Source organism: Trichosurus vulpecula, chromosome 4 (assembly GCF_011100635.1).
Source record: "Trichosurus vulpecula isolate mTriVul1 chromosome 4, mTriVul1.pri, whole genome shotgun sequence".
NCBI classification, from domain to species: Eukaryota; Metazoa; Chordata; class Mammalia; order Diprotodontia; family Phalangeridae; genus Trichosurus; species Trichosurus vulpecula.
The window spans coordinates 330231837-330258457 of NC_050576.1; the positions used below are offsets into that span (position 1 = coordinate 330231837).

General features: G+C 36.9%; 1 protein-coding gene across 2 annotated transcripts in view; it reads right to left on the reverse strand.

The window, feature by feature from the left end:
• The window catches only part of KLHL1 (kelch like family member 1), a 563316-nt gene that overhangs the window by 53910 nt on the left and 482785 nt on the right, over positions 1 to 26621 (reverse strand). For both annotated transcript variants that reach the window (XM_036757924.1, XM_036757923.1), the window contains one exon: positions 6403 to 6565. In XM_036757924.1, the coding sequence (XP_036613819.1) occupies positions 6403 to 6565 (163 nt within the window). The remainder of the gene's footprint in view (positions 1 to 6402; positions 6566 to 26621) is intronic.

Sequence of the window (26621 nt, forward strand, 5' to 3'; positions counted from 1 at the left end):
AAAGGAACCTAACATGCATGCATATATGAATATATACACATGTATACATACATATTACATAATTTTTTTACAAAAATATGCAACTTTTATTTTGCAGAATTAAGACAGAACTCAAGACAGTAAAACAAGTTGACTATACATACAAACACACACACATATAGATGGATAGAGCTATACCTATTGATATATCTATATCTATCTACCTAGAATTATCTAGGAATCCATCTATCTGTATGTATATATGTATTTATCCAGCATCATAATCAATATGAGCCAACAGTATTTAAACATGATTCAGGCCACATTCAGAATATTTGCTTCTATATATATATCTTTAAAAATTAAATACAACTTGGACTGTATTTTTTGTTACAAACATACAAAAGAAAAACTACGTAATGCAGAGATTTCTTTTAAACCATCATATTTAAGTTGAATAGTTACCATTTCCAATGAGTCAAGTTTTTATTATCCCTGCAGAAAATTCTTTTCTACCAATTTCTTCATTTTCTTTCTTTTTTTGGCCCGCCTTTGCTGCAAAACATTTTAATGTTCTCCATTTTCATGTCCATGTAGGGAATGAGTTTGGATAGAGGACAGGGCTCCCTGAAAGTCCTATACATCTGCTTTTATTATATGTTCTATTACATATATACCTTATTCTAGTCTCTTATCTCTTCATTAGGAAGTGGACAGCATGCGTCATCATTGATATCATTAAGATAGAACCACTCTCAGGCTATCTGTCTAATTGTTCTTGTTGAATTATTCAGTCACGTCTAACTTAAAACTTGGTGGACCATATCACACCAATAACATTCGTGCGGTTTTCTTGACAAAGATACTGGAGTGGTTTGCTATTTCCTTCACCAGTGGATTAAGGCAAACAGTGATTAAGTAACTTGCCCAGGGGTCACATAGTCAGTGTCTGAGGTCGGATTTGAACTCAGATCTTCCTTCGCAGAGATCTTTCCGCTAAGACACCTAGCTGTCTTCAAGGCAAACAGAGGTTAAATGACTTGCCCAAGACCACGGTGTTGAGATTGGATTTGAACTCAGGTCTTCCTGACTCTACTCCTGGCACTCTATCCACTGTGCCACCTAGCTGCCCATAAAAGATATTGGGTTGAAGTGAAGCTTAGGTCAAAGTTCGTGTTAACAACTTATATGTAGATGCTGCTGGACTTGGCCAGTATTCTCCGGCTGGAAAACTGTCCTAGTTCAGAGTAAGATCAATAAATAGTCAATAAACATTTATTATTCACCTAATATGTGTCAGGCATTGTGTTAACCACTGGAAATACAAAGAAAGGTAAAAAAATAGTCCTTGCTCTCGAGGAGCTCACAGTCTCATGGGGACACAAGAAGCAGCAACTATGTACAAATAAGCTATATATAGGATACATTGTAAATAAGGGGGATCAGGAAGGCTTGCTGTAGAAGATGGAATTTAGGTGGGACTTGAAGGAAATCAAATAAACCAGGAGGCAGAGATAAGGATGGACAATACTCAAGCATAGGGGAGAGGGATAGCCACAGAAAATACCCAGACTCAGGGGTTGGGGATGTCTTGTTCAAGGAACAGCAAGGAGGGGTCAATGGATTACAATATATGTGGGGGTTGGGGTGAAGGCATAAGAAGGGGTGTGTGTGTGTGTGTGTGTGTGTGTGTGTGTGTGTGTGTGTGTAGAGGGTAGATATTGAAGGGCTTGAATGACAAATGAAGGATTTTATATTTGTTCCTGGGGGTGATGGAGAGACACTGGAGTTTATTGATGTGTATGTGTTGGGGGCAGGGGGAGGTTTGCGGGAAGACACAGTAACAATTGCACTTTAGGAAGGTCATTTTTGTGAACTGAGAGGGACTTGTGCCATGGTTATCTCTCTTTAGACTACAGTTTGGTCTAGAAGGTGACTATCCATTCCATTCCTGTGGATCTATGTTGTACTGTTGCTATATGTTTCTAAACTTGCTCCTTGCTTGGTACACAATTTTCCTCCTGGAATGCCACTTCTTAGTGCAGGTCCCTATTTCTGTTTCCTGGATCTATAACCTAAAACTAGGTAGTGGGCAACATAGCTGCACAGTTAGCCCCTATTTCTATACCTGCATACGATCTCAGTATCCGTATGAGTGTCTAGGACCTCATCTTGCACTTGGTGCACAGAATCTCTCTACTATGTACCAGGAACCAGAGATACAAATTTAAAAATTGAGCCAGTCTCTGCCCTCAGGAATTTTACATTTTAAAGAGTATAAAACATATTAGAATAGTTGACCTGAGAAGGGAGCTTTGGTCTGGGGAGTTACAGGTATTGGGAATGGTGTTGTGCTCTTTCCAGCAACAATGGTAGTATTAATTTGATTACTCTTCTCAGAAAAAGAAGTGAAAAATTAGGAGTTGGAGAAGAGTGACAGACATGGTGGAGGTACAGATGGCAAAACATCCAGATGTACCCAAGTTACTTCCTGTTCTTGGCTGCATGGAATATGAAGAATGGATCCAAAGCAAGGGTTGGCAAACTAATGCCCCAGGGCCAAATCCAGTCTGAGCCAGTTTAGGTACAGCCCACAAGCTAAAAGTGGTATCTGTGATTTCATAGGTGTAGGAATTCTGCAGAATGAAGAACATTCTACCCATTCAGTTCTACAAATGCTCTGAAATTCACAATCTTAGAGAGTTACCTAAGTAAATTAAAAGGCTCATGAAAGATCACATAGCCAGAGTCAGGCAAGGCTTTTACCCAGGTCTTCCTGACTTTGAGGCCACCTCTCTATGCAATAAACCGTGATGCCTCTTTACAGAAAGGAAAACAAACAAACAAACCAAAATCTAATGAGAAACATTCCATTTCTTTGATACCATACAATAATTATATATGTTCATCAATAGCTTTTTTTTAAAGTTCCATCATTGAAATATGACCAAATGCCTTTTCCCTATATGATAATAAATTTGCAACTATGCACAGCTGTTAAATTTATACCATTGTAATTCCTTATGCATTAAAATAAGAGAACAGCTTGATTATTTTATATTTTTTTTTCTATGACCTTGTATCTTTATGTGATTCAGAAGGAAATGAAATTGTTTTACATTAGAGTTTCTCCTGGAGTCTCAAATGAATGTAGATACTTTTGCCTACAATGTGAGAAATGAATCCTGATTTGTTGGTATAAGTGGATCATTGCTTATATTAAAGCTTACACCCCAGACCAGTAGTTTTCCATTGCAGAATAGCAAGGTGACATAGAAGACATTAGTACATTTCTCATTTATGTAGAGAGGTACCCACTCATGTTGAATCTTGCCACTGCCTAGAAATAAAATCCTTTTCTTTAACCCTAAAGTTATTTACATTCTAAAAGCATTTTTTGTAATAATAAAAATACTTTCAATTTTGCACTAAATAGGCAGTATTCTGTAGTGGAAGAACACTAGGTATGAAGTCAGAGAACCTGGATTCAGATCCTACATCTTTCATTTACTACATCTTTGACCGTGGGCAAATTACTTGTAATCTTTCTGGAACTCAGTTTCCATATCTGTAATACATAAGAGGGGAAGGATTAAAATAAACGTCCTCAAAGGTTTGCCCCCCAGCACTAAATATATGATTCTTTGATCCTGCATACATTTGGTACTTGAGAAATCTTCTTTATTTATGCAACTATTAGGTAGGAGACATGAGAGCTGATTGTCCTAGGAAGACAGGTCTTTGTCACTTCTTACATTAGACAAATTTTTGCTTCATTTATAGTTAGTTCTGTCAAGTAGTAGACATGGTACCACCAAATTCTTAGTCAGAAAATGAAAAAATAAGTTACATGCTTGGTTTACCATGCTTTATAAACTGTCACAAATGTAAAGAAGGAATAAAAGTTGAAAATGGAAAAATTAAAGTAAAAAAATCACATCAATATTATGTTGACAGTAAAACAATTCTAGGATATTTCTCAAGTGGCCTAATTATACATATTTTATGAGAATTAGAAACATGTTTTCATTATTGAAGAATAATAAGTACATGTCTATATCTATATAACTAATTTATAGTGATATCATGGAGGCAGCTAGATGGCTAGAGCTCTGGGCCTGGAGTCAGGGAGACCTGAGTTGAAATCTAACCTCAGACATTTACAAGTTGTGTGACCCTGGGCAAGTCACTTGTATTTGTATTTGTATTAATTAATTTAATTAATTTGTATTAATCCACTGGAGAAAGAAATGTAAGTTCCTTGAGGGCCAGGACTGTCTTTCTTTTTCTTATTTGTATTCCAAGCATTTAGCACAGTGCACATAGCAAGCTCTTAATCAATGTTTATTGCCTATTAAAAAGTTGGCATACACCAACTGGGTCACTAATAGATTAAGTATCTTGCTCAAAGTCACACAGTCAGTATATTTCAGAGAAAGGACATGAACTCATGTCCTCTTGCCTCTTGAGACCAGCTTCTTTTTCACTACTCAAAGATGCCTCTACCATTAAGGTACTGATTATTCCATAAAAATACTGAAAGTATTTATTTCAGACTTACATGAACTAATGCAAAGTAAAGCAAATAGAACCAAGAGAACATTATATACAGTAACAGCAATATCACATGATCAGCTGTGAATGACTTGCCTATTCTCAGCAATACAATGATCCAAGACAATTCCAAAAGACTCATGATGCTATCCATATCCAGAGAAAGAATTATGGAGTTTGAATGCAGATCGAACCATTTTACTCTCACTCTTTTTTCCCATGGTTTTCCCTTTTGTAACAACATCCCTTTTGTTACAACATGACTAATGGGGAAATAAGTTTGACATGACTGCACACGTATCACCTATATCAGATTGCTTGCTGTCTTGGGGAAGGCAGAGGGAAGGGAGAGAGAGAAATTTAGAATTCAAAATGTTATAAAAAGTGAATGTTGAAGACTATCTTTGCATGTAATTGTAAAAACTAAAATGCCATTTAAAATATTTATTTCAGCAATACTTTGTTCATATCAAATATGATCCTTTTAAGGTTAAGTTGTGTTACAAAAACACCATCATTCTATCATAAACTTGGAACCAAAAACAGAGATTTTTTTTTAAGATGACTGGATAGAATGTTTACTCAAGAGATACAAAGAAGTCATTTCCTAGAGATACGATTTCAATTTTTGATGACTTTTCCAGAAGAAGAAAGATTCCCTTTTAAGGATTAACCAGTAATTCTGCCAGCAATAAAATTGCAGTGATGTTTAAGATTCACCTGTATACATCTAGACCTAATGTATGCTTTATAAAATAGTTTCAGTGTTGTTTTCAGGTGTATGCACATTTACTTAATGAGCACCCAAAGATCCTGTAATGTGACCCCATAAAATCTGTGCCAACAGAACTCAAATTCTAGAAAGTTCTATCACAGAAATATGAAATCATAAAATTTCAGTTAGGAGTGGCTTTAGCAGCCATAGAGATTGTCCAACGCATACCTGACAAATAATCTGTGCTACAACACACCAAAGAAGTGGTCATCCACCCTTTGCTTAAAACTCTCTATCAAAGGTACACTCACCAACTTGGGAGAAAGTCCATTACACTTGGGGGTAGCTCTAATTGCTAGGAAGTTTTGTTTTTCTCTCCTCTCTTCACATCAAGGCCAAATTTCCATTTTTACTATTTCAAACCATTGATATTGTTTCTGATATCTGGAAGTAGAATAAGTCTTCAAATATTTGTGGAGAGTAATGTACCTCCTGAGTCACCTCTTCTTCAGGCTAAAGATCCCCGGTTCCTTCAGTGATTTTCCTCCTCTAGTTGCCCTTTCTGTATACTCCCCAGCTTCTATCAATATACTTCCTACAATGTGATGCACAGGACTGAACTCAGTACTCCAGATCTTGCTTGACCAGCATAGGACATAAGAAGGTAGTCATTCTCTTATTCATGAAAGCAATACCTCTCAATGCTATACAGCACTGAATTGGCTTTTTTGACTGGCATCACACTGTAAATGCATATGGAGCAGTTCCATCAAACAGAGCAAGTCTGATATTTGGGGACAGACTAAACTGAATATAAAGAACCTTATCACCAGTAGATTGGTCACTGGGTGAGTAATCCTTTGGCCACTACAAACCATCAAAAAACCATAAAACTCTTGGAACTGCCAGTATATAGAGTTGGGTTTTAGTTCAAGGTATTTCAGTACAGGGGTGATAATGAAATTCCAAGTAATAAAATATAAGGAAATATATCTTCATTTGTCATTTATCCGTGGTGACTAAGGCAGAAATGACAAAATCCAAAACATTTAAATTAGCATCATTTATCTTACTCAGAGATTGTCAAAAAGTAAAACGAGAACAATGATTACCTTACACAGTATTCAAGTAACAGAACAAGGTAACCTACTCACTTGCCATTTAGTGCTGCCACACCAACTGTACTCCGAGCAATTGACATACTTGCTACAAATGTCCACTGCTGACTTTGTGGATCCCACCTCTCCACTGTGTTCAGGTAGCTCCAGCCATCATGGCCTCCAACAGCATAAATTGGACCTTCCAGTACTGTCACTCCTAACAAAGAAAAAATGCATGAATTCATAAAATTATTTATCAGTATAGATAATTCCCACAAAATAAATACGTGCATAAATATATGCACAGATGTGTTAATACATGCACACACACACACACACACACACACACACCCATATAGTACTCTGTTGTTATTTAGTACAAATTCCTGTTGAGAAGAAATAGACAGGGAATATTGCAGAACATGTTATAACATGAATTGAACAGCCTCATTCAAATGAATATTAACTATATTAAAGGAAAATACATACAATATTAGATATGCCTTACAGTAGGACAATAATTTTTTCAGTTTAGTTATAATAGAACTGTTTGGTAAAGCTAATAACCTTATGATTCCCTGATCTCACATACTTCTACCTGCCATGCAAATTATTGGTCCATGGGAATAGATACAAAGAATGGCATTACATGTTGAAGCCTAAGTGAGAGATATCATAAATAAGTTATATTTAGATGCAGTCATATTAGAAATAATAAAAAATCTTCTGTGACTATTTCAAGGACTTATATAAACTAACACTTACAATATTTTAGCAACATTTCAGATGAATTCAAAAGATAAGGGCACAAACGGAATCCTACTGTTTCCAAGTAGACATTAACAAATAAAATCAAACAAATATGTCTGTTGTTCTTGGAAACAACTATTTTCAAAATGTTAGCTCTATACTTTTTTTGTCATATAGATACACTGCATTCAGATTATATTGTGGCAATTGCTTCAAACCTAGAAAAATAAGAGCTTCATAAATGAAACCCATAATAACTCAAAAAAGTGGAATAATTGCATACAGGAAAAAACTAATTATCTTCTGTGCAAACTATTATACGCATTGGATAAACCCTCTCTTAAGCTTTTCTATTAGTATATTTATCTTGGATCGGCACTGCAAAATGATAATGAGGCTATGATAATGTATGAGTGATGGAAGTGATGGGAGGAGAAGAGAGTGGGAAATTATCTATTGCTTTCAATGACCCTATAATCTGTGACCCAGAGCCCCCCAAGACTATAAGTTCAGACCCAACAGGTTCAATAACAAAGACTGACCTATCAAAGGTCATTATCTCTCTTTGGCTTATTATTCTCATCCGGGCTTTATGCCTGTTTCCATAATTGTTGGTTTCAAAAAAAAATGTGTTCAGGTGCAGAGTGAGCACTCAAGGTAATACAGGCAAATTATGTTTGAAGACAGATTTTATTTCATACCCATAGAAAAGGCAGACAACATAAAGACTCACAGGAGTTTGTGAAAAGATAAATACACAAAACACTGAAAAAGCCCATCTTCAGTTCCTGCTGGAGAGGAAATTAACTGGGAGTTACTATTAGGGCAATCAGTCCCTGTCATTCTGGTGAGTCTCTTCACAGTACTCAGCTCCACTTTCTGATTTAAAATATCCTGCCCTAGAAAGTGAACCGATTTGGGGTTAATGGAGGAAGAGGGTCAGGGAACTTTCTAAAGTTTAAAAATGGAAACAACTATGAAGGTTGACATGTGAATGGAAATCATTACATTCATGGAATCACTGAATCATAGATTAGAGATGGAATATGCCTTGAAGACCATCTGGTCCAACACCTCATTTTACAAATGAGAAAACTGAGGCTCAGAGAGGTTAAACTACGTGCCCAGTGTTATGCAATAGATGCCAGAGGCAGGATTCAATCCCAGGTTCTCTGACTATAAATCAAGTCTTCTTTCTTCTATACCAAACTGCTTCTCATTTTCCTGGAATTTATATACTGTTTTCAGGGCTGCAAAATCCCTTTATTGACATCGGTTTCTTCATCTGTGAAATGGGGATAATAGTAGTACCTATCTAAAACATCTCACATTAAAGAGGCAAGAACAAGCTTTTATGCTCCTTCGCCACCACTGGGTGGGGAAGAGGGGGGAAGTGAGAGGGAATAAGTGAGCCTTATCTCATTGGATTTGGCTTAAGGAGGGAATAACATACACAATTGGGTATGGAAATCTATCTTACCTCTCAGGAAAGCAGGGGGGAAGGGAATAAAAGAGGGGGTGGTAATAGAAAGGACAGAAGATTGGGGGAAGGAGTAATCAGAAGCAAATACTTTTGGGGGGACAGGTCAAGGGAGAGGATGAAATAAATGGAGGAAAGGACAGGATAGAGGGAAATGTGGTTAGTCTTTGGCAACACGACTGTTACGGAAGTGTTTTGCATGGCTACACATGTATGACCTATATGGAATTGCTTGTTTTCTCAGTGAGGGTGAGTGGGGAAGGAGGAAGGAAAGGAGACAATGTGGAACTCAAAGCTTCAAAACAATGAATGTTAAAAAATTATTTTTGCGTGCAAATGGGAAATAAGATGTAGAGGCAATCGGGTACAGAAATCTATTTTGCCCTACAGGTAGAGGGATGAGGCATAGGAGAAGGGGGTGATAGAAGGGAGGGCAGATTGGGGAAAGGGGTGATTGGGGTGCATGCTGTTCTGGAGTGGGGGGAAGGGAGAGATGGGGAGAAAATTTGGAATTCAAAATCTTGTGGAAGTGAAGGTTGAAAACTGAAAATAAATTATGTAATAAAAAAACAGTACCCACCTCATAAGGTCATTGTGAGGATCAAATGAGATATTTGTAAAGTGGCTGGCACATAATAAGTGCTATATAAATGCGTATTTCCTCCCTGACATATGCCCTTCTCCCAAACCCACAAATATAAATTCCAAGAAATGATACATTCTTCTTATATGTACCACTAAAAAATCATGATGAGTATGTTGTTCAGTTCTGTCAGACTCTTCATGATACCATTTGGGCTTTTCTTGGCAAAGATACTACAGTGGTTTGTCATTTCCTTCTCCGGCTCATTTTACAGATGAGGAAACAGAGGCAAATTGGGACTAAGTGACTCCAGGACTGGTGCTCTATACTACCTGCCCTTTTCATAATGAATTGTTATTATTGTTGTTGGAGAAGGGAATGGCATACCACTCCCTTATCTTTGACAAGAAAACCCCAAATGGAGTCACAAAAAGTCAGGCAGATATTACTGAAATGACTCAAAAACAACCCAGTCCCTTTTCTCTTCCCCCTTTCTATGATTTCACTTGGTAATCTCATCAGTTCCCATGGTTTCATCATCTCTTTGATGATGGTTTACAGATCTACTTATCCAATCATAACCTCCTTCCTAACCTGCACACTCATATTTCCAACTATTAGACATCTGAAACTTAATGTTCTTTTGCATCTTAAACTAAACATGTCCAAAAATGAATTTATTGTCTTTTTTTCTGAAACTGTCCCTGTATCTGAACTTCCCTGTTACCGTAGAAGGCACCAACTTCCTCCCAGCCCCCCAGGCTTCCAGTCACTGAGGCTCACAACCTAGATATCCACCATACCTCCTTACTATCTCTCACCATTCCAATCCCCATAGCCAGTCTATTGACAAGTCCTGTCATTCCTACCTTCATAACATCACTTGTATATGCCCCACTGTCCACCTTGGTTCTAGCACTCATTACCACATGCCAGTACTACTGTTCTAGCTGGATGGCTGGTCTCCCTGCCTCAATTATCTCTGTACTCCAGCCCATCCCCTCTGTTTGGCTGTCAAATTCCTAAAGCGCAAGTCTAACCGTGTTACCCCCTCCTTTGATTCAGTCAACTCTCCTGGCTCCCTATCACCTCCAGGATCAAATGTAAAATCATTTGTTTGACATCCAAAGACCTTTACAACTATGCACCCATTCTACCTTTGCAGTCTTCTTACATCTTTCTTGTTACCAACTACCCCACGATCCAGTGACACTGACCTCCTTGCTGTTCCACAAACAAGATACTACATCGCCAGACTTCAGGTTTTTTTACTGATTGTTCCCCAAACCTAGAATACTTTCTCTCTTTTTATCTCTATCTCCTGGCTTTCTTGGAATCCCAATTAAAATCTCATCCTCTACAAGCAGTCTTTCTTGATCAATGCTAGTGTCTTCCTACTGAGATTATTTCCAATTTATTCTGTATTTATTGCATTTGTATATAGTTTGTTTTGTATGTTGTTTCCTCCATTAGACTATGAACTGCCTTTTACCTTTCTTTGGATCTTTATCACTTAGCACAGTGCCTAGCATCTAGTAGGCACTGGAGAAATCATTATTCATTCATTAATATTTTAATGATTGTATAAAAGTTTTATTTGAGAAAATTAACTGCCATTTATAGGGAATTTTTTTTTGGTTACTTAATTAACAGCATAGTCTGCCTCAAAGAAAGATTCATAGTTTTGTAAATCAGAATCTAAATTCGTTCATCTTGGGAAAGGGGAAAACAGTATGCTTTGAAAAAGCGGGAATAGGCAGTTTACATTTTTTTTTTTCTGCTTTGAGTATCGTCATCATCTCTTTCTTTTGAGAACTTTCTCTGTGTCAGTGTGGTTTCCAGCAATTCGATTCTATTTCTGGGGTCTAATAGTAATAATAATAATAATGATAAGTAACATTTAAGGAACCTACTATGTGCCAGGCACTGTATTATTATTTATAAATATTATCTCATTTGATCCTTACATAACCTACAAAGTGGCTGCTATTATTATTCACATTTGTCTGAGACCAGACTTAAACTCAAGTCTTCCTGATCTCAGCACTCTGTGCACTATGGCACCCCCTAATGGCCACAACCAGTGCTTGACTTACTATTACTGACTGATATCAATTACTGTGTATCTAAGGTTCTATGTGCTTTATTCTCTCCCATTGGAATGTAACCTCCTTGAAACTGGAGACTTTTTTTGTTTTTGTTTTGTGTTTCCAACACTTATTACAGTGCCTGACACATAGTAGGTTCTTAATAAATATTTGTTGACTGACTAAAGGACTACGAGCAAAAAATGTAACATAAAAGTCTTTCCTGTGCCTTTCGTATATTATCAATACTTGCTTGCATAATAGAAATTAACGAATATGCATTTCTCAAGAGGCCACTATGTGCCAAGTACTAAGCTAAAGGTTTCAGATATAAATACAAAAGCAAATATAGTCCCTAACTTTAAGAATCTTATATTCTTTTTTAAAATCAATCAAGGTTAAGTGACTTGCCCAGAGTCACACAGCTAAGAAGTATCTGAACCCAGCTTTGAATTAAGGTCTTCCTGATTCCAGGGCTGGTGCTCTATCCAGTGCACCACCTAGTGGCCCCAAGACACTTATATTCTGATAGAGAAAGACATCACACAGCTAAGGAAGTAGGCATTTTGGTTTGGAAAGTTAAAGGAATTAAGTCATAGGGGTTTAGATTAGAAAGCCCTTTCCTGAAAGCCATGATCAAAAAAAGAGCCTAGATATCATCTTTCAAGCAATTATCAAGGAGAAGTGCCCTGATATTCTAGAGCCACAGGGCAAAATAGAAATTAAAAGAATCCATTGATCGCCTCCTCAAATAGACCCCAAAAAGAAATCTCCTAGGAATATTGTCGCCAAATTCCAGAGCTCCCAGATCAAGGAGAAAATACTGCAAGCAGCCAGAAAGAAACAATTTGAGTATTGTGGAAACCCAATCAGAATAACCCAAGATCTGGCAGCTTCTACATTAAGAGATCGAAGGGCTTGGAATATGATATTCCGGAGGTCAATGGAGCTAGGATTAAAACCTAGAATCACCTACCCAGCAAAACTGAGTATCATGCTCCAAGGCAAAATATGGATTTTCAATAAAATAGAGGACTTTCAAGCTTTCTCAGTGAAAAGTCCAGAGCTGAATAGAAAATTTGACTTTCAAACACAAGAATCAAGAGAAGCATGAAAAGGTAAACAAGAAAGAGAAATCATAAGAGACTTACTAAAGTTGAACTGTTTTGTTTACATTCCTACATGGAAAGGTGACATGTATGATTCATGAGACCTCAGTATTAGGGTAGCTGAAGGGAATATGCATATATATATATATATATATATATATATATATGTATGTGTGTGTGTGTGTGTGTGTGTGTGTATGTATATATATAAGTGAATGTGTATGTATGTATATATCTATGTGTATATATATATAAAAGAGAGAGAGCAGACACAGGGTGAGTTGAAGATGAAGGGAAGATAGCTAAAAGAAATAAAATCAAATTAAGGGATGAGAGAGGAACATACTGAGAGAGGGAGATAGGGAGAGATAGAATGGGGTAGATTATCTCGCATAAAGGTGGCAAGAGGAAGCAGTTCTGTGGGACGAGGGGAGAGGGCAGGTGAGGGGGGAATGAGTGAACCTTGCTCTCATCAGATTTGGCCTGAGGAGGGAATACCATACATACCCAATTGGGTATCTTACCCCACAGGAAAGAAGAGGGAGGAAGATAAAAAAGGGGGGGATGATGGAGGGGAGGGAAGATGGGGGTAGAGGTAATCCAAAACAAACACTTTGGAAAGGGGACAGGGTCAAGGGAAAAAATTCAATAAAGGGGGATGGGTTGTGAAGCAGCAAAATATAGTTAGTCTTTTACAACATGAGTATTGTGGAAGGGTTATACATAATGACATGCATGTGGCCTATGTTGAATTGCTTGACTTCTTAGGGAGGGTGGGTGGAGAGGGAGGAGGGGAGAGAATTTGGAACTCAAAGTTTTAAAAACAGATGTTCAAAAAGAAAAAAAAAAGTTTTTGCATGCAACTAGAAAATAAGATACACAGGCAATGGAGCATAGAAATTTATCTTGCCCTACAAGTAAGGAAGGGAAAAGGGGATGGGAGGGGAGTGGGATAATACAGGAGAGGGCTGACTGGGGAATAGGGCAACCAGAATATATGCCATCTTGGAGTGGGGGGGAGGGTAGAGATGGGGAGAAAATTTGTAATTCAAACTCTTTTGAAAATCAATGCTGAAAACTAACTTTGTTATATAAATAAATTTAAATTAAAAAAAAAAGAAAGCCCTTTCCAGTAGCAACAGTGATATTGTTAGTTATGGTTTCATAACTAGAAGGCAGCTTGCTATAAGGTTGCCAGTCTGAAACTGGCCCAGATATTGTCAGCCATTCATGAGTCGCTCATTTCTACTTTGCGTATTAATCTGTTTATTACTCCAAACTCTTCATTGGCATGAACAAACCACATTTTTGCAAAACCAACCAATCTAAATTATCAAAGAAGTTGGGAATTTAGATATAGATGAGACCATAGTGATTATCTAGTCTACTCCTATCATTTTACAAACAAATAAACTGAGGCTTTCAGAGAAAAAATGATTTGTCTAGTGTCAAATAGGTAGTTTGTGACAGAGTAGACCCACAAATCTTATATCTAAGGTACCTATCTCTAAATTATCCAATATATGTTTTTTGAGCCTAGCTATCTACTTGTTGCCTCCTCCATAATACTGTGAGTTTCTTAACAGCGGGGGCATTTTTTTTCCTTTCTTTTTATCCCCAATGCATAGCACAGTGTCTGACACATAGTGGGTACTGAAATGCTTGTTGATTCCAATTAACTTCTAGCCTAATGACTTTTCTAGCATACAAACCTTTTCCCCTTGGTTCAAGATCACACTAAATTTAATCTCAATTTTCTAATAATGTCTCATTCCAAATAACAGGGATCTTAAAAATACATAATGGAAAAAATGAAATGAATTTCCTATATTGGTTACTGTCAAGTTTTCATATATATATTATTGGTATTTGAAATTCACGAAATCAGAAGAAAAAGTTAGACTTTGTTTTGCCTATTAAATTATCTCATTTTAGTTGTTTTTAGAGGGAAAGAATGGCTATAAGTAGAGAATGAGAAATTATAATTACTTTGATTTATTTAGCATGGTAAACAAACCACTATCATATTAATAAGTTTTTACTCCATGAAAGTCACAAAAAGAGACTCCATCTTATTTGTGTTCTCACAGGCTATATATGGCCTTGTATATCCTTAATTGATATATTTCTGTATTTGTCTTTCCTGAACTGGATTGTAAACATCTCAAGGGCATGGTGGCCCTTAATAAATATTCATTGCTAATGATGCTGGTGATTTATTTAATGGCCATGGTAGCTAATATTTGTTACCACAAAAGCAGTGATTCAGTGAATAATCAGCAGTAAAGAGGTAACTCTCAACGCTGTTCGAGGCACAGAAATAACAATAAATAAAATACCAAAAACACTCTCAATGATTTCTGAGTGTGGGGAGAAATAAATAAGATAAAGTAATTAAAGATCCCTAATTTTAATACCTTTAATACTTGCGATGTATAATAATTCATACTTACATAGTGCTTTAAGGTTGCATAATACTTTCTTCAAAAGAAGTTTTGTGGTATGGGGGAAGGTGGAGGACCCTGGATTAATTGACAAATACCCATGCTTAAAGTCCTGATTTTGCTGCATACCATCTGTATGACCTTGAGTTAATCAATGAACCTCTCTGGTACTCTGCCTTATCTATTACATTAGGGTTCGACTAAATAAATGAGAAGGTCCCATCCAGCTCTGAATCTATGATCTTCTAGCATAAATATAACTTATTCTGTTATATAGGTAAGGAAACTGACTATGAGAGGTTAATATAGTCAATAAAGTAAGTCTGAAATGGAAATCAAGCCCAGGTCCCTGATTTCAAGCCTAGCACTGTAACTATTGTGCCATGCTCACTTTCTACATAAAGCTGTCATTTTATATCAATCAGTCAGACAATCTATTTGCTAAACACTATTATAGGTATTATAGATACAATTTCAAAGAATTAAACAATTTTTACTTTAATAGGGCTTACATTCTAATGGGAATGACAAGTAGATGAATGTGTGTTTGTGTATATGTATACATACACATGCACATATATATGTATATATGTATACAGACACACACACACATACATATATATCGGGAATAAACACAATTGTATACAGACTAGTTGAATACAAGGGAGCTTGGAATGGAGGGTCCCAGTAAATAGGATAATCAAGAAAGACTTCTTAAAGAATATGGCGCAAGAGCTGCATGTTAAAGGAAGAAAAAAGATTGTAAGAAGCACAAAGAGGGAGTGCATTCTAGGCATGGGAGAAAGACAGTGCAAAGGCATGAATATAGGAAATTAGAGGAAAAAGGAGAAGTCCAATTTGGCTCAATCACAGAATTTGGAAGAGGGAATAACGAGCCCATTAAAGTAGAGGCCAGATTGCTAAGGCACTGAAAACCAAAAAAAAAAAAAGGAGTTGGTATATCAAAGCAATAGGAGGTCACTGAAGTTGATGACTAGGAGAATCATATGGTCAGATGAGTCAGGGAAATCATTTTGGTGCTTGTTGGAATAATTGAGAGAAATGAGGGATACCTGGACTAAGATGCTGAGTGTGGAGAAGCAGGCAAAAGTGAGAGCTACTGTAGAGGGAGAAATGAAATGATTTGGAAACTAATCTGATATGTGAGATGAAGGCGAGTGCAGGCAAGACTAATGGTGAGATTATTCTAAAAGTGAGAGATGGAAAGATGATGGTACCTTCAAGAGAAATAGGGACATCTAGAAGAGGGAAAGGTTTAAAAGGAAAGGCAATGAGCTCAGTTTTGAATGTGCTAAATTTGAAATGTCTCTCACATACCCATTCTGAAATGTCAAAATCTATAATAGCCATTGGGTGATTCAGGAACAAGGTGCAGGGGAAATACTGGGTCTGAACGTAAAGTGACATGTACACTGACATGTATGTAGATATACATCTCTTGCATAGAGATGTCAGTAACTATGGAAACTGATGGAGTTGAGAAGAGAAGTAATGTGTGGAGTGAGAAGAGAAGAGGGTCTAGGACAGAACCTACATGAAATCCCACAATTAGGGTAAGGGATATGGATGATGAGCCAGCAAAGGAGATTGAGAGGGAGTGTTCAGAGAGATAAGAGGAGAATCAGAAGAGATTAGTGTTACAAAATTCCAGAGTGGAGAGACTGTCCAGGAGGAGAGCCTGCTCAACAGTGTCAAATGCCAAAGGCTCTGGAAAAATAATGACTGAGAAAAAAATAACCATATTTGTCACCCTGCATTTGTTAGTAATTTTGAAAAGAGTAGTATGAGTTGAGTAATGAGGTGAGAAACCAAATTGCAAATGGCTGAAGAGTGAATGAGAGGAAGAGTGGAGACAGCAAGCATAGACAGATTTTTTTAAGTTTGTCTCAGAAAGCACATGACAACACCTTGAGGGCATGGTCTGGTCTGGTAAACTTTCTTGTTGTCTGTCTGTTTTAAGGAAATGTGGAGAATTGGGCATATTTAAAACAGTAGTGAAGTAAAATAGATAGCAAGAGGTTTGAGATTTGAGAAACAGAGGAGATAATTGAGGTTGCAATCTGCTGGAGAAAATGGGAAGAGGCCAAGTACACATGTATAGGGATTGGCCTTGGCAAAAAGAAGCAACAATTTTTTGTTAGAGAGTGGAGAGGAAGAGAGAGTGGAAGATATGTCAAAGGATTTTGAGATGAAAAGAAGGGGAAAGAGGAAGGTTAAATCAAATAACCTCAATTTTCTCAGTGAAATAGTAGCCAAGGTTTTTTCTCTTCAAGCCTCTCACAATTACCTCTTTCAGTTGAAAAGAGGAAGTCTGAAATAGTGTCAGTGCAGAGTGAGATAGGAAATAATTAGGGAAGAATAAAATAATTGCCTTAAAGCAATAATGTCCAGTTAAAATTTAATTACATGAATGTGTAATATACACAGTTAGCAGGTTGCAAGACTTCCTCCAGGAGCATTCAACGAACTTGTTAATAGGAACAGAACTAGCAAATGCTGAGATTGACCCAAGGCTGAATTTTGGTAATAGATGAGCAATACAGAGGAGAAGACAGTAAGGGATTCAAAAGCAGAGAGCAATGTAGAGTTGAAATGGCTAACCATTGAGTTAAGAATAGGAAGAGAAGAAATTGAAGCCAGAGAAGGGGGAACACTTGGAGAACAGGTAGAGGAAAGTCAATGAGTGCAAAGAGTGTGTTTAGGAAGGGTGAGGCACAAGAAGAATGATAGGATGTTTCAATCAGATGGTGAATGTCAGAATGTCTAATTAGGACAGGGACATCTGAGAGCAATTGGAAGATCTAGCATGTGACCATTCGGACGTATGGCAAGAACCACAAAGTGGGATCTGAACTGCTGAAGGGGGTACTCAAGTTATTCAGATCAAGGGTTACTGAATTATTGAAGAGAGTGCAACTGATGATCAGTTCATCAGAGCAAGGGATGACAGGATTCCAGGTGGGGATGGTTGGAAGTGTGCCGAAGGAGACCACTTATGTAAGGCAGTGAAGCCACTTTACTGTTATATTATAAGCCAGCACAAGCTCAGCAAAGTAGCAGCACCAGAGCTGCTCAAGTGGATAATGATGGTTACTAGGAAGGGTAGATTGAGTTCTTCCTTGATAGTTTGTAGTCATATCACTTTTTTCTCTGTCATAATCCCACTTACATTATTGCAGATAATTTCAATATGAAATGTTCCCTAAACTGAAGAATCCACAGGTTTAGACTATACATGAATATCATTTATTAAGTATATGAAAATAATGATTATTGCTAACATTTATATAGTGCTTTTAAGTATTTAAAGCAATTTACATATGAAATTTCATTTTATCTCACTTGAAAATAGCAATTGCTTACTCCCCTAAATCTTCTTAAATATTTCCTTCGACTGGACCTTATATAACACAATCAAAGTTTCCCCCTCCATTCTGGGTACCAATTGTATTTGTTCCACAGCTTGTCAATGTTCTTCCTAAAATGGTGTACTCTCATTTGAACATATTACTTCAGATATGGTATTCACATTGAGGATTTCAGTGGAACCCTCACCAATCCTTGCTCTAGACATATTTCTATTAATATGTAGTCTAGAGCCATGGTGTTAAACTCAAATAGAAATGGGGGCCACTAATGCATACATAAGGGTCCCTGCAGCTGCATACTTAGTTTTAAGATGTAGTGCTATGTTTCATTACATCATTTATTTATTTATTTAGTTTTATTTTTTAATTATTTTATTTTTTTGTTAAATATTTCCCAATTACATTTTAATCTGGCCCTAGCCACACTCAGGAGATATGTCCCCTGGAGTGCATGTTTAACACCTGTGGTCCAAAATATTCAAAATACTCTAAAGGATTTGTGATCTCATCCATGGGCACACTCCTCCAGTGATACAAATTGCAGCCCATCTTCTGTGACTCTTGTACATATTTGACCATGTATTGACTGCAGAGGGTCCACCTCAAAGCCTGAGGTGGGGGAGGAAGCTTCCTTGCTTTGTCTTGATATTGGAAGGATGTTAGTGGTACACATGAGCTGACAGTTATTCTTAAATCATGCCATCTGAGCACCAGCTTGTCTTAATTTTCTGTCACATATTTATTTGATGATATCCTTAAATCTGATTCAATTTTTTTAATCATTATTTATGGCCTCATGCTTACATCTGTCATACAGCTCTCCATAGCTTTTGAATTTTATTTTAATTCTTTAGAGACTATAGCACTCCATAATTCATAATCAGACAATATTACTGTTAGATATTAAGAAGGTAGCTCTTTATTTCATGGAAAAAGTTTGGTGTCATTAAAAAAGTTTTTAAATTTTCACAAAGCAGTCCAGTCCAGTGTTCTCCTTTCCTGTTTAATTCTAGGCCAAAATCACTGTCCATTTGCAATATCTGTCCAATATAAGGGTGTGTATGTATGTGTGCATGTATGTACATGCACATGTTTGTAACTACACAGATGGAGTACTAGGTTATGTAACAGTCATAATCTAGACTATATATTTTTCATTCTCTTGTGTGTCTAAGTATTTTGGTGTGAATGGTTTAGTTGAATTTACTTGTATGGCAATAGCTCTCATACGGGGGCTCAGCAGAGTCCTAGGACTTAAGGTAAATAGTATAATAGTCAATAGAGACATCTGGAGGGTCTCACTTTCTGTAATGAATCCCTCTTCAACTGTGATTCTTTGCTGGATCTGCTCCCTGACAAAGGTGAATGCCTTTGGAAAATATATGTCTGCTTTATTTCTCACTTGATAGTAATAACCAGGAGCCATTAAATAAGGCTATTTCTGTTATGTCTTTCAAGGAGTTTTTTTTTTCATTTTTTGAGGGGGGAAGGCAAGGCAATTGGGGTTAAGTGACTTGCCCAAGGTCATACAGCTTAGTAAGTGTGTCAAGTGTTTGACTCCGGATTTGAACTCAGGTCCTCCTGACTCTAGGGACACTACTCTACTCACTGTACCACCTAGCTGCCCCTCAAGGAGTGTTGAAAATTTTCACTTGTATGGAAGAGACACAAAGCTGAAAAAGTGCTTTTAAGATGTCTTTTGGCCTTATCAGATAAAATCTTAAAACAAATATCCAACAGAAAATTTGGAACTGAAAATTCTAAATTTTAAAAAATAGCCAACAAATATTAAGCACAGTGGGATCTTTATAATCACTCTTTCAGTCATTTATATAATAAAAGATGTGGTCTTTTATGGAATAAAATGGAAAAAATAAAAAGGCCGCTTGCTTTGGAATGGTACCCATTTCAAGGAAACAATCAATGTACATTTATGTTATTTTAATAAAAATATATAAATAAGAAAGTAGGGATATATATGTGCATATATCATATATATGTGTATATATATGTGTGTGTGTGTGTGTGTGTATATATATATATATATACATATATATATATATATGTATATATATATATATATATATATATATATATTTGTTGGTGATTATTTTGTAGCCCTTGGCAAGGGATGAGGGAATAATTATAAGGATTGAGATTTTTCTCACACATCTGATACCTTTCTTTTCTCCAGATACCGTGTAAATTTATCCTTCAAAGCCCTAACAATCATGTACAGCAAGGATCTCCTCTAAGATTATTTCACCTAACCCAAATGACGTTCTGATCTTGCTTCTCCCAAGAACCACTTCTTCTTTTATAAGCAGTACAAATATAGTTGCTTTGCTATCCTTGATTCTGAAAAGGGTTTGTTATTTAAAAAAAAAAAAACTTTTCCATCTTCCTTTTTCTGATTGTTATACTCTTTCGAGTTAATTCCTTAAAGAACCTCTGAATGGCTTTGTTTAGTGGGGTCTCTTGCCAAGCTCCATTGCATCTCTCCATCTCCATGATAATGCTTATAATCTTCCATTTTCACTCTCTGTAAGATCATACAAAGTAGTTTATATTCTCAACTAGTATTGCCTTTATCTACCATATTTCTCTGCTTGGCAACTAAGTACAATGTTCGGCACATTGTAAGCCCTTATTGAATGCATGTTGATTGATCAATTGCCAAATAAGATTGTTTTGTTTTCCTCATTGTAGCAACTGACATACATCAGTTAAATAGCTGAATCACTGCGATCATTGCAATTGATGTGTATATCTCTTCTTTTGTCTATGTCCTTTTGGACAGCCCTCCCTCACTTAAATCCAATTCACTTGAAAGTCGTGGCATCACCTTCCTGAGGTCATGATCCTCTTCAAGAATGAAGGACAAACAGCAACAACAGCAACAACAACTTGGTATCAATTACTTGTTAAATCAGGTTTGAGTTCTTTTTATTGCATTCCACATCTTTTTCTCACACTCATTTTAATTCTTTCCTACAGCTTTACATTTTTATTGTCGTGCTAACAAGTCAATGGTCTGAATGCAGAGAGATGACTCATTTGGTAATGGCTCCCATATTAATAACTAATTCTTTCCTCTACATGGAAATATAATCTATTTCATTTTTTTGGTGAAGTTATTTAGTCCACAGAACATCTAAGGCCTATCAAATCTTTTCTAAAGGAACATATTCATCACCTATGGGCAGAAGCTTTCTGTGTAGTCTAAGTCTTCGACTTTTCTCATCTGTTATTTCTGATCTATATTTCCCAAGACATTTTTCACTGTCCTCACCTCTTCCTTCCTTTTCATTAAGTACTAGTTATCAAAGGATATATTGAATTAATTTATAGGCTCTTTCTTATTCAGCTCCCTACAGAATTTCTCTGCCTGATAATTCTTTGCAACATATTGGTAAATAAGGTACAGATAGTTCTCCAGTGAATTAAGGCAAACAAGGGTTAAGTGACTTGCCCAGGGTCACACAGCTAATGTCTAAGACTGGATTTGGACTCTGGTCTTCCTGATGCCAAGCCCAGTGTTCTTTTTACTGAGCCACCTAGCTGTCTCCATGAATACATGGTATGCTCTATATACATGTTAGCTATTACTATTGGTATTATTATTAGTATTATTGGTGAGGAACTTCTCTGTTCTTGGACTGGTTCTTGTAAATCAATCATTCTATTGCAAAGACAGAAGATGTACTACACTGGCAAAAGCATCCATACCTCATGGTCATGTCCATTTCATGCTTGGTCATGAGGGTGAGATTTTTGTCTAACTCCTAGGTCTAAAGGAACATACATTTTGTGAATATCAATCATATTCTCGATCAATTTGAAGTTTCAATTAAGGAAAACTCCCAAGAAAACTTAACCTGAGGTTCTGGATACTCACCTTTTCCCTTATTTTGTATTTGTAGAGAGGATTATTTGAAATGAAGCACAAGAGAGAAGATTCTGGGAAGATACCGGAGCAGGTCAGAAAATTTCAAGGTCTCAAGATTTTCCTTCACAAAAGAGATAAAATAGTGCCTCTGAGCAAACATAGAGCCATGAAAACAAATAAGAGTAAAAGGACAGTGAGGGGAGTTGGGTGTCTGACCATGAAGGGGGTGGGGCAAGAAGGAACCAGCACATGCCCAGTGAGTGCAGAAGCCATGGGCAGGGACACTGCTGGTTGTGGGCACTTACAGGAGGTTGGAGGTCTTGCTTTCAGTTCAAGGTCAGAGGGAGAACTAAAGAGGATCAGAGGCCAGAGGCACCATCCCCCCTACTCCAGGACTAGAGGTGATTATAAAAACTAAATTATCAGAGAGAGAGAGAGAGAGACAGAGAGAGAGAGAGAGAGAGAAAATACATAGGCAAAGGAGAAAGAATCCAACCATAGAGAGGTACTATGGGAATAGAAAAGACTGGGATTCATCTTCAGAGGAGGATACTGAGGGAAAGAAACCCTTTTCTACCCCAAGAGTAATGCCAAATGGTCACCTGCCCAAAAAGAATTCATTGAAGAACTTAAAAAAGACTTTAAAAATCAAATGAGAGACATTAAGGAAAAAATTAAAAGAAAAAAAGAATAATACAAGAAAAACAAGATTATGACAACAAAGCCAACCAATTAGAAAAAGAGATCCAGAATCTTAATGAAGAAAATGACTCCTTGAAAATCAGAATTGGGAAAAGGGAAGTCAGCAAAGATAGGAAGATGAAGAAATTTAAAAAAAAACAAAATATAAAGAAGGAAAAAATAGAAGATAATGTGAAACACCTCATAAGAAAAATGATGGATCTAGAGAACAGATCAAGAAGGGAAAACACAAGAATAATTGGACTACCTGAAAGTTCTGATCAAAAAAAGAGTCTTGGTAAAATAATACAAGAAATAATTTTTAGAAATTATCCTGGGGCATTAGAACAAGAAGAGAAAGTAAAAATAGAAAAAATCTACTGATCACCACATGAAAGAGATCGTAGAAGGAAAACGCATAGGAATATTATAATTAAATTCTGAAACCCCCCAGATCAAGGACAAAATATTACAAGCAACAAGAAAAAAACAATTTACATATGATGGTACCACAATTAGAATCACACAACATCTAGTGCTGGCAACACTAAAAGATCACAGGTCTTGGAAGACTATATGCAGAAGAGCAAAAGAATTGGGCCTCCAGGCAAAAATATCATACCCAGCAAAGCTAAGCATAATTTTGAATGGGAAAAAATGAACATTTGATCAACTGTCAGACTTTCAGGACTCTGTTAAAAAACAAAATTCCGAACTCAGAAGATTTGATGTACAAGAGAGCCAAGAGAAAGATAAGGTGCATACAAGGTGCATGATCAAATACAAGGGACTCAATAAGGCTAGAATGTTTTCCTTTTATGTAGAGAAAATGCAAACCTTATGTCTAAGATTGTTAATAGTAATTAGGTAGCTTATAAGAAAGATTGGGGCAGCCCTGAGTATGATATGGCTTTAAAAAGTAAAACCATTGAAGAACAGCTAAAAGAGTAATTATACAAACAAGGTACAGGAGGAAGAACCAATATAGAGGATTTAGATAGGGGTGAGGGACCATTAGTTCTAGAAACCTACTTTCATTGGGAATGGGTTTAAGGGGGGTAAATACATAGAAAAGTATAAAAGAGTCTTCTAAATCTAATAAAAATAAATAAAACTCTAAGGGGATAGGGATGGGGGAGAAGATAAAGGAGTGATCTTTAGAGAAGAGGGTCAGGGAATAGGTTAAAAGGAGGGTATCAAAGGGTGTTTAGATTTAGGGGAATGGGAGGATAATAGAGAGAACTTTAGAGGGGAGGGGGACAGAATAGGTCAAAGGGGTGTACAAAAGGGTATTTAGATTTAGGACAATGGGAGGGTAACGGAGGGATTGCTGGAGTGTGGGTAGGTTAAGTAATAGGAGGGTAAGGTAGCAGGTAGAAGTAAAGTAGAGGAGGTAGGAAAGTTAGGAAAAAAAGAGATATGCACAAACAAAAAGATTAGGAGTAGAATCTCTTCGGGAAGGTGTATGTTTATGTATGTATGTATGTATGTATGTATGTATGTCATATGTTGGTTGGTTGGTTGGTTACTGTCCTTCATTCTAGAAGAGGAACAAAATGATATCACTATGCTAGTCAAGTTTCAGCGTGTCCCACTGTGGCTGATCAGACCAATACAAAATCAGAATGCTCTACCACAGGTTGGGCACAAATAGTTTGTGTGAACATTTGGGGTAGATACTCTAAATTTGCACATCCTGTGTTTCCTTTAATCTGTTTCAATTCTGCTTTGCTCATAGATCACAGCATCTTCTCTGATGTGGGCACACCATGCTGAGGGGTCCTGTGTCAGTGTTACCCATGTCACACAATCAATTCCAAAATTCTTAAGAGAGACCTTGAGAGTGTCCTTGCATCACTTCTTTTGACCACCATGTAAACACTTGCCCTGTGTGAGTTCTCCATAAAATAGTCTTTTTGACAAGGGCACATTTTGCATTCGAACAATGCGGCCTGCCCATCAGAGTTGTGCTCTCTGAAGCAGAAGTTGAATGCTTGGTAGTGTAGATCCAATAAGGACCTCAGTATCTGGTACCTTATCCTGCCAGGTGACCTGCAGAATCTTCCTAAGACAATTCAAATGGAAGTGATTCAGTTTCCTGGCATGGCGCTGGTAGACTGTCCAGGTTTCACAGGCATACAGCAAGGAGGTCAGCAAAACAGCTCTGTAGACTTTCAGCTTGGTAGTCAGTCTCATACCTCTTCTCTCCCATACATTTTTTCGGAGCCTCCCAAACTCTGAGCTAACTCTGGCAATGCATGTGTTAACCTCATCATCAATGTGCACATCCCTAGAAAGTACACTACCATGGTAAGTGAACTTATCCACAGTGTTCAAAACTTCTCCATTTGCTGTAACCAATGGTTCCATGTGTAGGTGGTGTGGTGGTGGCTGATGGAGTACCTGTGTTTTCCTGGTGTTAATTAGTAAGCCAGAATTAGCACAAGCAGCAGAGAATTGATCCATACCTTGTTGCATCTCAGCTTCAGAGGCTATACTGAGTGCACAATCATCTTCAAACAGAAAATCATGTACCAACACTCCCTCCACTTTGGTCTTGGCTTGTAGCCTTTTCAAGTTGAAGAATTTACCATCAGTGTGGTAGCTGACCTTGATGACCTATTCATCCTCAATGAAGCATGCGTGTATATATGTATATGTGTATGTACATGTAAACACCTATATATAAATATATTCATGCTCAATTGTAGCCTTGGGGTGATAAGTAGGAGGAGAGTAAGGGGGAAAATGAGCAAAGTAAAAAAGTATACAACGGAGAATAAAAGAAAACCTAGAAGGAAGCAAAGAAAAGATGGGCAGCTTTTAACTTAATGCACAGTATTTAATACATAGACTTTCTTGAAATGAAAAGCTATTGCTATATATTTTGAATCCTTTCCTATGTTCTGTTGTACATGAGATGTACTTTTTTTTCTTTTCTTATTTTGTATTTAAGCTTATAATGTTTCTTATTAGGTATTTAAGTTTTAGTATTTGTCTAAAATTTTAAAAAAAGAAATGAAGCACAAGACTTCTTAAACCTTTAGTTCTGATAAATTTCTGTCAGATAAAAGAGAGATTGCATAGAGGACAGAGGGCAGGTCTTGAACTCAGGAAGACCTAATGTAGGCTCAGGTTCCCTCTCTGACATAATAGATGTGTGACCATGGACATAAACTCTTAGTATCCTGTGTGTGTGTATGTGTGTGTGTGTGTGTGTTATTGACTAATGGAGAACGGTTATGAACTGCAAACGTTGTGTATCCCCACACTAATGAAATCACTGAACCCTAAAGTGCTGAAATGATTTAACAGTTTAGCAGCTTCTCTAATGTGTTGCTAAGGAAGCAGGTGAAGTGCATGGAAGGGTGAGGCAGGATAATCCTCCTTAATAAGTAGTTATTAAATATCTTTAACACTGAATGCTGGTACATTTCTATTCTTTTTAAAGTCTCTAAATGGAAGAACTTTATAAAAATTACGTTATGCCATACCATTCATTCATTAACATCTTTAATGTTTGGAATGCTAATTGAATAGAATATAATGCAGAATATAACAGAATATAACAATCTTCTCAGATTATATCTTGCAATTGAGTTTCTCATCTGAATCAATGAAGGCAGTTTCTGAAGAGGAGGTCCTATACACTCTTAAAATCATAGTGGTAAACCAAAATAATTTCTCTTAATTAGATCTAACCGGTCCCTAGTAGGTGCTTAATAAAGGCTTACTGACTGACTGACTGCTTGATTAACTGACATCTAACATGGTACACTAGATAAGATTCAGCAAACTGATTAAGAAGTTGAGGATATCCCTGAAGTTGGAAAGCTGCATAAATGACAAAATAAAACTGAT